The 14,513-nt window shown below is 31.9% G+C and overlaps 1 protein-coding gene across 1 annotated transcript in view; it reads right to left on the bottom strand.

The window, feature by feature from the left end:
* Positions 1–9,054, bottom strand: part of LOC110022804 — a 16,544-nt gene extending 7,490 nt beyond the window's left edge. Inside the window, exons 1-5 of the mRNA XM_020721916.1 lie at positions 8,653–9,054; positions 7,449–7,589; positions 6,984–7,349; positions 5,837–6,082; positions 5,477–5,569 (exon numbers count right to left, since the gene is read on the bottom strand). Of these exons, the coding sequence (XP_020577575.1) occupies positions 5,477–5,569; positions 5,837–6,082; positions 6,984–7,349; positions 7,449–7,589; positions 8,653–8,979 (1,173 nt within the window). The 5' untranslated portion in view covers positions 8,980–9,054. The remainder of the gene's footprint in view (positions 1–5,476; positions 5,570–5,836; positions 6,083–6,983; positions 7,350–7,448; positions 7,590–8,652) is intronic.
* Between the last annotated feature and the right edge of the window lie 5,459 nt (positions 9,055–14,513).

Here is a 14,513-nt window from a genome sequence, read left to right as displayed (position 1 = left end):
TATATATATATACATAAATTAAAAAGTCCTTCCGAAGCGGGCGACGGGATTTCGATTCCGGCTGCCGACAGCTTCTTACGGGCGACCCCCCCAAACAATCTCCTTTCTTACTTTTTAGTGCCGACAGCTTATTGGTTGGTTAATTACTTATCTAAAGACTTGTGACTGAACGTTGTCACAAAATGCTGTTATGGGAACATTGCCGCTGTGTTTCACGTGTTTTGATGCCGTCATATTGAAAAGATTCGGTTGCTTGCGTCTTCTCTTGATTTTACACTTGTAGCTTGGGCCAATTGTATGTCTCTATCTATTCACAATATTGCGGCTTTGAAGAAAGATGCTAGTGTATTTTTCTTATTTATATTTATATACATACTAAAATCGTCTAATTGTTACTTTTAGCCACAAAACTTAGGCAGCATAACCACCTACAGTTATATACTCTACATTTATAGTGGATAGAGCTACTGAATTTTGCTTACTAGAGGATCAAGGTACAATTAATGTTCTAAAAAAATTGATATGTGTAGGTGTTATTCCAATTGACCAACAAGGCCTTGTCGATGGTTGAAATGTTCTTTCAAATCAATCTAATCTCAATAATTTTTCCTATGATAATGCCACAAAATATGATATATTCACCATCTCTTAGCTCCAATGATAAAATTTAATTTTATCTCCAATTATGTGCATTGAACATTTATTTTCTAAGTATCACACAGCTTCATTGGTCATTGAATGAAAGCGTTCCAAAGCATTAGAGTCTTGTTCTCGAACCGTAAGACAGAAATTTGCATCTTTATCTAAATCATTAGAGGAAATATTGTTGTGATCGCCATTTGACTTGACCTATAAAACCTTCTCTTTCTCTCATACTTCAATTGATTTTTCTCTTTCTTATAATTTTTATTACCTTTTTTTTTCTTTATAACAACCAATTGTAGGCAATTTTACTGGATGTGCATTGAAAGCATGTTGTTCCATAACTTTTATAGAAGCCTTCTTTTTTTTTTGTGGGGGTGGGGGTTCTTTTTTTATTGTGCACACAATTAAAAATTGGCTAATAAATGCATTGTTAGTTTTAAATGTATTTGCATTTTCCCGTACATTGTTTCACTTTTTTAGCATGAAACATAGGGTCCGTTTGCGCGGCCCGCGGGCCGGCCGCGGCGGGCCGTTGGGTCGGCTCACGGCCTGCGTTTAGTGTAAAAACCCAAACACAGTTTCAAATAAGCTGACAAAAAGCACGAACCAAAGCACGAACCAATGGTGACGGCTGCGTTTTGAAAACGCCGCCCGCACTTATAAGCTGCCCCAAACGGGCCCATAGTCTTCCAAATAGCAAAACTTTCTCATCTAAGTCTCCATTCCGAAAATGGCTTTTCAATATTTCCTCCAGCCACTACTTTACTGGAGGAATTGCATTTTAGTTTAGTATGTTCCATAGGCAAGAAGCTCATCCTATTGAAACTTGACTAATGCGGTCCTTCTAATAGCCAAATGAGACATTATCTACAAAAAGGTGCCTTATTGTAAAGTGCATTTACAGTTCCTCAAGGGAACCCTGTGTGATAAAATGAATGGATCTGCTATTGATGATTGAGACAATAAGACAGAGCTGAAGCATTTTTAAAAATAAGTAGACTTGTTAAAAAAAATAAATAAATAAATAGAAGGGTCGGGGAATAAAATTTTGATTTGTAAGGGAGTAGATTTAAGAAAATTATAGAAGTAAAAATTAAAAACTCACAACATGCAAAATTTTTATGAGTTATACCCCTACCAACATTCCCACCTCCACCCTCCAGTATATTCTAGTATTTTAATCTAATTCCTTCTAGATCCCCCTTTTTGGGAAGAAAAAGCTTTTAAAACTTGTGCTATTCCTTGACGGGAAAGGAGCTATCTAAACACTCAATTTACAGAAAATTTTATAATTTGCTAAAAAAGTTCTCTAACACTTCGTAAGGAAAGAAAAAAAAAAGAAAAATGTAAAATATATTGATTTTGATCTAACAAAATTTGCAGGCTATTAGAGCAATCTTGTATATTTGTTGATTGCTCTAACAACTTTCAAATGCCTGCAAATAATGTGGATTACATGAACTCTAGCGTTAGAGAAATTGCTGATGATCACTCAATATTTTCTCAATAAAGAATTTTGTTTAAAAGAAAATATGAGATGGTAGATTTGAGATATTTTTACAAATATTTCATGCACCATAGACTTATTTTGAGCTAAAAATAGTATTTACCTTACTTCAATATTATATGGCTCTCATATTATAAGTCTAATCTCATAGCTGTTTGAAGTTTGTAGTACCAAGAATCATTTAAACAAAGTAGCAGTATGGAATTATATAGCTATTTGAAATGTAAAAGTTAGTTGATTGATTATAGTACATGTCATTATAACATGGTCATATGATACAAAGCAAAGTCTTTTAGCCTTTTGGAATTTAAAAATTCATTCACAAATTTTATGTTTTATATAACAAAAATCTATAAAAGTAATATATCATAATTTAAAATTTTACACCTTAAATTACAAACCATTTATGCAAAGTAAAAATTGAAGCATTAATCAGGTTGTATGGAATTTAAGGAAATAAAATCTTATAAATAAATAATATAAATTATAACTTTAAGCTTTCACATTATAAATAATTTTAAAAACAAAGAGTGCAAATTGTATATGATTTTACATGAATGAAACAAGATAAAATTAGTGACATTAAAATTAAAATTTATTTTTGTTTCAATTATAAAATAAAAATAATTTAAAACAGCATTTTAATTACATAATTATCGATCAAAATTATAAAATTTGCAATTGAGGTATCTTTGATTTTTTGTCAAAATTTTATATGAATGAATTAAAATAAATTTTGATCATATTTATAACACATTTAATTATTTAAAATATTTATTTTTCTTTTTGTTTGAGTTCATAAATTTTGTCAGTAGCTGGTTGAGTTAGACCTCTCATTTTGCAATTATAAACCTAATGATCTTAAAGAATCTTTAGCACCAAAAAATGTTTTGGAGCATCTTTCATGGCTCATCGATCATCTTCTAAATTTCTTGATCAATTTTCAAATAACTTGATCATCTAATTAATTGAATAATGCATCTTTGAGATCCAAAGTTTATATAATCATCTAATTTTGAAATCACTAAGTATCAATAATTAAAATCTACACACATATGTTTATTTTCATCAAAATAACCCAATGCATGGCATGGGCTCATAAGAGCAACATAATGCACACTGGGAATCTCCTGGGCTTATTTTTAAGCTAGTCAAGTTAAGACTTCCAACAATGAAATTTGGGAACATTCAAATTAGCTTAACAGCTAAGAAACTTTATTTTAATGTTATACTTTAATTTATAATGAATTAAAATTATTAAAAAAAAGTTAGCGGAATATATTCAAAAAAATTATCTTAATGCTATAAGTGAAATAAGATTAACATAGGTTTATATTAAATATAAACATAAAAAGAAATCTTTGACATTTGGAAAATGTCGAAACCAGCTTCAATGAATAATTTAAATATCATAAACAAAGAGAATATATTGTTTTTGAATATTATGCATGATATACATCTTTTAAAGCTAAATATTTTTTGCATCTAAACTATTATATCACCACTGTATGTTTCATCAATGGCGTGAAGCGAAAGATTATAAATAAACTAACTTACAATCTACCCAAAACCGTAGGAACCTTCATAGAATATTTATCTATTGAGGCATATTTAATTCTCTAAAGCCTATAAAAAATACATCAATACAAGAATCATATACAATCAAATAAGTGATATTGGATTCAATCTAATAAATGATAATATGCATATTTATTTTCTTAAATAAATTATTAACAATAATAAAATTATAAACTAAAATTCAATATGACCCTATCTTCTTCATTAATCACTTCAAAATCATAGCATGCTTATAAAATCTTCTATCATTCTATCAACATATTCATTTAAATCTCTTCTAATAATTTTTTTTTAATCAAGAAGTATCTTTTATATTAATTCTTCTAGGTCATTATAAATTTTTTTCTTTTAAATATATATCTAAACCTGCTTGAGGAGCATAAATAATTATAATATTAAGAATCTCAATATCAATAATAATTTTTAGTTTATACAATATTATCTTTCAAATTTTTATCTACAATTACGCCTACACCATTACTATTATGACTCCTACTTAAATATCAAAGCTTAAAACATAAACTATCAATCTCCTTAGCATTTTCTTCAACTCATTTAGTTTATTGGATGCATAAAATATTTATCTTCCTATATATAATAAAATATATTAATTTATATATATATATATATTATAAGTTCATATGCTAATACTATTTTCATGGACTTGACTTTTTCACCCGCACCGGTCCATAATGTAAGATTCCTTGCTTATTTAAAATTCACCAGGGGGCCAGTGCAACAGCCATTGCACACTTATCATTGTATTCAGGTCATTGAGCGTGTCACTTCCAAAGTAACAGAGATTAAAAAAATGATTTATAGTTATAATATGAATTCAAGTAATTTGTCAAAATAGGACCCTAATTATTTATATGGGGGCATTTTACTATCAGAGTATAAAAATGACACCTTAATCCACATACTCTTTTAATATGGGTTGAAACAATCACCGTGGATGATTAATTTAACCTTAATTTAAAAAACATGGGGACTAACATGACACTTTTATAGACTTTATACTAAAATGACCCCTTGTAAATAGTCTGGGACTATTGAATTTATATATATGTGGTTTTTGCATCTGAGTTTGCATATACATTAGAATGTGCACATGAACCTAAACCTAAAACTAGGCAAGAATCAAAATCCAATTTTGAAATTGAATATGAGTATAAAATCAATTATGAATATGAACATAATTAGAAATTTAGCCCATTGGGAGTTGGTTGCTTGTTTTCCTTCTATTCATGATATTATATATAGTAGGGTTAGTCCTTTGAAGATAATCATGTATTAGTTCCCCTATATATTTGTTGTTAATGTACAACAATTGGGCTTTTCTACTTGCAGCGTGAATCATATTCGTGGCATGGTTTTTAATTCTATGTTAATTTTCTTCTGAAGTTGAAAATCTTTACTTTATTTTTTGGCTTTTTTTTCTGGTTCTCATCCAACGAAACAAAAGTTTAGCCTAAGAGTTGGTGGATTGTGAATTTTGATCTTTGAGTGTTTTGATGTATGACAAATTGTATTTCTTTCCCCAAAACTTCAGTCCAAGGATAACCAAGCATATGACAAAAAATAATGAAAGAAATAAAGAAATAGTTCTTTATATCCATGGCTATGAGCTTATGTATCATGTACGAAATCAACATAAATCAGCAATACGCAAATCTCATAACTTTCCACCTCAATGATTCTGAACTTTCAGTATTATGTCAACAAAATAAAAAGATAGAGACAAACCTCAGTTTGAATCCGTTTGTTCAAGGCTTCATTCCACATATTAGCAGCATAAGCTGGCTGAATTTTAGACCACATTATCATACCAGAAGCAACCTATGAAGAATGATAACATGCAATCAACTTTATATGCTAAAGAGGAATATATACAACATCATGCAGTTCAGGTTTTCCTCAACAGACAAAAAGAAAACAAATATGGGAAATATGGTAAGATTAGAGTGCAATAATGCTGCTCACGTGTCAAAGCACTCAAACGTTTAATGGTGTAAAACTTATAGAAATATCCTTCCCTTATGGAGAATTTTGATGTTTATACTCATAACTAATATATGTTGAAAAATAAGAAATTGCATATCATACCAAATGTGCATCAATTGGTGGCGGGTAGTTATCTTTTGGAGTATCTATCCAACTGAAGATCATATTGTGATAGCCATAAGGCTTTCCATCCATGCTTCGAGCATACTCCCAAGCTGCAGTAACATTTAATTTGGCACGGACATCAGGATGCAGTGGAAGCAATGCAATTTGCGGATTTGAGTCATCTTTGTTCAATTCAAAATCCCACCACTCCTCCCATGGTAATATAGCAATTACATCTTCACCCTGTAAAAAATTTGTATGATCATCATATTAAATTACACGGAAGTTATGCATAAATATCATATAAAACCTGGTAAATTGCGTCAATCTTGATCCCACGACTTGTTATAGCCATTTCAATTTTTTAATGAGCTAATGAAAAGATATAAACCATTACTAGGCACAAAGGATATATCAGTAAAAAACAGCAAAAAATTTTCAAGAAAAGTGGTATTGAATGCTCTATTGATGACCTCAAAATGCAATCCAATCTGAGCAACTTTCGTTTCATTAATATCATTAACAGGATGAGAGACCACATCAACCACTTTTCAAAGTTTTCGACAATGTTGTATGAAACCCTCTCACTCCATACTTCTAAGCTTCCATTAGAATGTCATATAAACATTTAAATATTTAATTTTTTTCTGAAAGTTGGCACATTATTGTTCAGTTCAAAACAAACTGATAATTATTCAACAAGTGAAAACTATTTACCAGTGCAATGCATGCCATTAAAAGAAAATTAATTAAGAAAATCCATTGCACTATCATCATCATCATCATTAAGCTTATCCCAACTATTTTGGGGTTGTCAAATTCATTACATTATGAACCAAGAAAATAAAAAGGGGCATTTACATACCGACAACACAATTCTTATTTATTTATATATCTAACACCTACACATTCATATTTGCATGCATACCACTCAATTTTTTAACACCAAGTCCAAATTATCACCATCACCATCTTTTTAAAAGTGCAATGCACCTTTCCAGCATAGGTTTACAACAGCAAGGTGTTGTAAGTGTAAATATCAAACTTTAGGTGTTAGATATGTAAATACATAAGAATTTTGGGGTATGTAGTTAAATTTCCCAAATAAAAAATTTAATTTCTAGTGTTAATATATGGCACTAACCTTGTCATTTTCATGTCCAGATTCTGCAACCCAAAGTTTTCCTTCAGAATCCTTTAGGCAAACAGCAGTATGACCAGCATACGCACCAGTCACCCACTTTTCAAGAGTTTCAAAACCACCCCATCTGCCACGGATTTTAGATAAAGTTAAGAAATCACCCGAGTGAACGTCATCAACATTGATGCTCGATATCCAAGGTTTGGGTCGTTCCTCAAATTTTGCCCCCATATGCTTCTTGAGAAAAGCGAGATTTGAGTTCTCACCCCATCCCGTATTTGTGAATAGAGGGAAAACGTCCCACAAAGCACGGAGAGTTCCCAACATCCCAGATTGCATGAGGAAGATAGACACGCCATGATGTTTTACCTGATGACACAATTTGAATATATACCAATTATGAAATAAAAATGTCATTCCAACATCCATATAAAGTTAAAAATAAAAAACTTTTCCTCATAAACTTACATGTTCATACTCTTCTTTTCCTTCCCACTCATCAAACTCAAGGGTATGCTCTCGAGACAAAAAATAATAATCCCACGTAACGCGATATGGAGTTGCAAAAACGTAAAGATCCATACAAGTCCAGCTATGAGCATTATTGACCTGGACAAAAGTATAAAAAATAGAATGTTGGAGTATATTCTGAACATTTGAAAGTTTGGACTAGAAAACTGAGTATTGAGTAAAGTGATGGTTCTGCATTAGAAATTGTACGAGATGATAAATACAGGTAGAAAATGGATATGAAAACTTCAGATTAGAAGACGCTGAAAATTTATCAAGACTCAGATTCCTTTAGGATATAACCATTCAGCTCTCAGTTTAGCCTCTTCATTATGGCAACTTACACAAACAATATTCATTATTTTCTTCTCTTTTAAATTTATTTTTTTAGAATTCAGGTAGAGCAGAATCAAAGCGTGATGCTATAAAAATTTGAAATAAAATAAAAAATAAAAACTATTCCAAAGTTCTTATGTTCCTCAAAAAACTTCAAATGCTTAGTTAACAGGTAACACTGATTACTTATTGCCCAATTAAAATGCTTCATCTTAAAATTTCATTCAAAGTATCATGAAGAAAGTCATTAAAGAATGTATTTACAAAAAGCACACAGCTTCCAAAATCCGGCCAGATGAATTGATCCATAAATTTCTTCAGCTTTTGAGAAATTAATTGGTTCCACCTTCATAAATTACTCAATTTAGTTGAATCCCTACACATGAATCAGTACTATAACCAATGTAATTAATCAAGATGACAGAAGCTAAGCAGTACTATCGAAATCTTTAACTAAATATAAATGATATCATTGATTGAATCAAATATGAACACAGAGAAAAATTAACTTCATGACAGTTAAAAAAATTAGACACGCAATCCCTAATGATTAAAAAATGGACGGCTCAAATAGACACGCAGCTGCCTTCTAATCCAATAGCATCAAAGAGCTAAATCTTCAAAAAGCACTGAAATCCTCTGGAAGATGCATGGCATTGATATCAATAATTCAGACCCACGTGCTGATTTAACTTGCCCGATCATCAAATTCTATGAACATAAAACCAAAAACCTAATTTTCTCCCGCAAAAAGACAAATATAAAAAATCAAGTTCCCGATTCCACCAAAACTTCACACAGAAAAGAAACTTGTTCGAGAACGAACCATTATATGGAGAGTTCCGCCGCCGTATGGCGACTTACTCTTATTGTGAAACTCCATCCACGCCGTGTTGTTGTAAAAGCACGCACCTTTCCACTGTAGTTTGGTCTCCGGCGATGATACGACGCCGACGTACGTCGGGAGCAGGTCGACGGCGCTGCGCAGCGAACGGAGGATCGGCCACGAGATTGAGGAGGGGAGAAGAGGCAGGAGGTCCGAGGAGCGGAAAGGATACTTCCATGTCCCGTCGGAGTTGGATTGGAAGTAGGAAACGGAGATTAGAGTGAGGAGAAGGAGGGGGGCGATGAAGAATCCAGGGAATCGCTTCATGGGAAAGAGAGATCGAGAGAGAGAGACGTGGTAAAGAGTAGCAACAAAGAGGAATTAGGTGCTTGGAGCGTCTATCCTGCGCGGCTAAGCTTAAATATTAAAATTTTGGATTTGGATCTCGATTTAAAAAAAAAAATTCATAGCTTGACATTTGTAATTTAAGAAGTTATCATCTATTTTAGAATAATATTTTATTTATCATCATTGCTATTTTTTTTGGATTAAAAATGTAATTTTTATAGATTTGTTTCAATTTTTTACTTCTGGTTTCGCTTTTTAGATTATAATAAAGAACCAGTTAAAGTGCATTTCATGAAACTGCACTAAGAAATAGTATAATTACAAAATACTTAGTAGCTGAGAACCCGAAGGGAATGTGTATAAATATGCTCTATTGGCTTCAATTTATAATTTTCTATTGCAGGACTAATTACAAAATACTTAGTAGCTGAGAACCCGAAGGAAATGTGTATAAATATGCTCTATTGGCTTCCATTTTAATAGTTTTTCATTTATAATTTTCTATTGCAGGATATTAAACTTTGTAATTTTTTTTCCCCTTTGCAGTATTTATATTCCGTTTAGGGGTGTGAACCAGCAGCAGAGCTTGAGCTAGCCCTTTGCAGTATTTATATTCCGTTTAGGGGTGTGAACGCTTGAGCGTTTAGGGGTGTGAACGTTTGAGCTAGCATAAGGCTTGTTTGCGTTCGACTCATTCATTTTTTTTTTGTTCATGCTAGGCTCGTGTTCGAAATATTCCATAAAAATTTTGTTTGCATATGGCTCGATTCAAGGTCGGTTTGCTCAAATTAAGCTCGTGTACAGCTCAAATTGGAGCTCAAGAGCTATAACGGTAGTGTGAGAAGGCCCACTTGACTAGTGCTTAAAAGAGGGATTTTTTGCATTTGAAGACCTCTAAAGGTGTAAGTAAAGTTCTCCTGGTGATGTGAGACTAAACAAGTGATTGTGCATTTTTTTTCGTGTTTGATTCCCGCCACAGATCGAAATAGTGCATCGATTTTTCTCAAATTCGAATTTTTACTACATTTGGGGGGCAGTTTGTCCTCTCAGAAAAGAGGTTGGTTTCGTACATCTCTTGGTATTATTTTTTGGAAAATCTTGCTGAGTATTGCAATTGTAGGTACTAAATTGCACTCCTTCTTCCTCTTTTGGGCCCACTTTCTTGAGGTTTTTTGTTTTGAATTTAGCTTATGGCCGTGACATGATTAAAATATTTTTTAATTTATTGTTAATATTAAATAAATATTCTTCAATATGTATTTTTTATTTTTTAAATAAATTTTGTAATATCACACAAGCCGTGATTATTTTAATTTAGATATAAATATATATAATAAATTATTATATAAATAATATATATAATTTATATATTTTCTTTATTTCGAGCTAAAACAAGTAGAATACGATCGAGCAAAGTGTTGTTCGTATTTGATTAGTTAATAATTCAAGCTTAACAAAAACATTTAAGTTTGGCTTATTTATTTAATGAACAATTCAAACATGAGCAACTTAGCGAGTCAAACATGAGTTGTTCTTGAACTGGTAAAAATAATTTTTTAAGGAAATCTATATACAAATAAGGGCGGAACCAACCTTTTTTTTTTTAGGGGGGGGCCAAATGTGGGAGGAGTTGGGGCAATCAAGAGCAAAATAATATTTTAAGATAGGCAAAAGACAAACTTGCTCTCTCATATAAATAATAATATGAATTTAAGGGGGGCAATTCCCCTCCCTTAGACCTACTTTTGTCCACCCTTGCATAAAAGCCCTATAAAATTCATTTATTTACACATCTAAGTCTTAAATTTTTACACTTATCATCATTAGTGCCATAAACTCACACATTAAAAGCTGTATTTCTGAAATTAATAATTATGATATTTTTGACATGATGTTAAATTCTTAAGTGTTAAGTGTATATATATATATGAAATATTAAGTGCTAGATATGATAATACATTATGTGCACGTGCCGATGTGCGTGCATTCGCCGTGTTTTAATCTTCATTTAAAAAATAAATTTCGTTTAAAATGCTAAACTTATATCATTTATGCAAATAAAATATAATAAAAATATAAAATTTCATAATATGAAGGATCTTCGTAATTTAATCCACATGACATGGTTGTTCCATCCACAATGTCCAAAATCATTTTTTTGAATTTCTTCTTCGCTTGGACTAATTCATTATTATTATTATTTTATTTATTTTATTGAATGTCTAAATAAAATAATTGATTATTAGATTATCAAGATTGAAATAATAATTATTATTATATGTAGCTAATTATTAGTAATATAATAAATGCGTAAGAGAATGATAATAATATTTGAAATATATTTGCTTTGGTGTTAAATATGCAAATACATAATAAATGCCCAAACAAAAGAAAAGAAAGAACAAAGCCATGCTTCATATTACTTTTACATTTTATTTAGTCCCACATCTCTGAAGTTACTTTACTTATACCCTTAGCATTGTTTAAATGCAGGAAAAATCTCATCTGAACAGTACAAGCTCAAGCCAATTGGCTCAGTGTCGCCTACATGGGAGTTGGCTCATGAGTTGTGTTCAAGTGAATTTGAATCAATTTTGACAAACAAATGAACAAGCATGTTTTGAGCTCCTAACAAATTAATTTGAGCAATATAGAGTTGAACGTGAATGGTCATGTTATGAGCCAAACACGAACAGACCTCAATTTGTTGATATTAGGCTTATTAAAACTCTTACTCTACAACTCTTGTTTTATTTAGTTAAAATTTAAATAAGTTTAAATCTAGGAAAATATATAGAATATGTTATATAATAAATTGTGGTGAACATATTGGCATATATATTTTAAAATTTTATAAGGCATTTTCTATTATATATTCTTCTATACATTTTAGTTTGTATTTTGAACTCAAACAAATTTACTATAGAAGAATAAAAGCATAAAAATATTATTTTGGATATTGCATATAAATGATTGTATGAATTATAATTATTTATCATGTATATTAATTTACCCAATATATTTTTTTTTTGTTTTTATGACAATTGTATATATTGATCATTAGACATTCTACACCATATTTGAAGATATTCCTATAAAGAATATGATATTTATACACTTTGTATTATAATTATACATGCCAAAAAAGAAAAGATAAATTAGTTCATGAGGTCAGGTGGTTTTATTTTGTGCTTTCATGTGGAATTATAATGGCATTTGTATTTATATAATCATTTATAAGAGTATTTGATATTTATAAATATATGTGAACAAGTGAATATATATAGGTGAATATGAAGATATAATGAGACAAATAAAAATATGAATAAGTGGATGCATGAGTAGATGTGAAGATATAAGGCCGGAGAGGAGAAATTATAAGTCTATAAAACATGATATGAATCATTCACTTGATATTATGTTATTTTATTTATGACTTTATGTTAAAATAGTTGTTTATATTATTGTTTGATATACTAACAGTATTGCAATTAGCTTTTATATTGATATTGTGTTTGACAAACACAACATAACATCACACACACACACACACAAGAATATATTTGTTTAACATAGAATATAACACGAGAAATAGTAAATATTTCTATGAAATCGGTCGGGTATAGTTGCTTGGTCGCTCCTGTGAAGTCGACAAGGTGTTGTTGATTCGTTTTATGCAGAGACTGTCAGACGATTTAACTCTCGGTGGGTTCCCCAGCTCCCTGAGTCGTGAGCTTTTGGTTGAGGATTGATGATTGAGCTCCATGTGAGTTATTTCCCAGGGGTTCCTACATTGTCACGTCACAACCTATGGGTCTATCGGATTCCCTTGAGATTCTTGTTAGTAGGTTTTCTTAAACAAATCCTGACAACATAAAGTCTTAACCATCCACTCGTTGTGGTGTAGATGATCACGCGGGTCTTTCTGGTTCCTAATCCCCATCATTAAAGCAGCCAAAATTGTGAAGAAAAAGAAGTTTTCCAAGCCACCCGCAGAACCACATCCTTCTCGAACCACTCTCTATCTAGCGTCTTGGAAAAGTGGTTGATCCATGGAAAGTTCTCCAATCAAGGAGGAGCGATCTCCCGGAGGATCCATGAGACGATGAGTGAGAGACCAAAGAGGTTGCAGTAAGCGATCTGGGCATAACGTTGGCCAATGCTTCCGACCTTTAAGAAGCACACCTCGTAGGCACACCACACAACAAGAGGCAAGGCACGATGCCACCCACATCTTTGAACTACTAAAATATTCCTTGGCTAATTATTGAAGAATATCGCTCCAAAAACCGAACACCAAAATTGCAAGTACATGTTATGTTTTTTTTTTCTTTTTTTTATTTTTGAATAAGTCGTCAGCTTGTTTATCGTCGTATAATTCCATTTTCTGAATAAGTCTTTCTTTTGGATCATAAGAATATCTGAAGAAGAACGGAACTAGAAGAACAATGAAGAAGACAAACAAAGAGAAAGAAAACATATAGAACTTGTGTGTGATAAACCTCGCAATGATAGGTCAAATATGTCCGCACAAATAAGATCGAGCGGAGGCACATTGAACTAATATTTGTTAAAGAATAGTTACGTAAAATGCCCATAACCAGAGATTCAGATGTGTTTGTCTATTCTGAATTCAAAATGCTCCCAAGTTAATATATCCCACTTAGTTAATAACAACTTGGGGGTTGCCCAAAAATACTCTTGATCCAAATGAGCTTTGCTTACTTTAGTAATGACAACTAACACAGGGCTATCAAAGGACAATTATTTCACAGGGCAATGTCCCAATGCTTTCAAAGCTCCTGTTAAGTCATGGGTCAAAGATTGGGTCTTTTACGGTCCCCACATGGGTAACAGACTCATCGAAATACATAGTCTGTAAAAAAACTAAATCAGCTAGATGGGAAATCCCAATACATCAAAGCACATCCAAGACGTAAGGGTAGAGGATAAATCATCGTATCCTAAATGAGAGGTAGTTTATCGTTAAGCAGGTTGTCGAGGTGATACAAATAAAAGCAAAATGTCACGGACTAACTTTCCTCAAGTCACCCGTGCGGCTTTAGCGCTCTTTCTTAGCACTAAATCAGCCTTACCCCTCACAACACTGGACTTATGAGCCCCAAACACTCTTAAGAAGAATAATAGAGAGAAAGGAATAATTAGCACTTGAATACTAGAATGCTTTGATTCAATGCTTGGGTAATTACAAATGAGGGGAGGAGCTCCTATTTATAGCCTCCTCCATGCCTTTGGCCTTTCATCTAGCCAATGTGGGACTATACAATATCCAAGAGAAGCTTCTAGATTACAATATAATATTCTATCTCTTAGACTATTCTTATGTACATAAATAACTCTAGAACATTCTAGGTTATTCTTAGATCCTCTTTAGAGCTTTCCCTTCTTGCTCTCTCCTGAATGTGGTGGAATCTTCTAGAGCCCCTTTGATGACTCCTCATATTCTGACCTTCTCTAGAATCTTCCATCTCGTGTTCGTCTTGACGACTTCT

Source organism: Phalaenopsis equestris, unplaced genomic scaffold, assembly GCF_001263595.1.
Source record: "Phalaenopsis equestris unplaced genomic scaffold, ASM126359v1 Scaffold000202, whole genome shotgun sequence".
Lineage (NCBI taxonomy): Eukaryota > Viridiplantae > Streptophyta > Magnoliopsida > Asparagales > Orchidaceae > Phalaenopsis > Phalaenopsis equestris.
The sequence above is the reverse complement of the archived record's forward strand: the minus strand, read 5'-3'. Positions and strand labels throughout refer to the sequence as shown.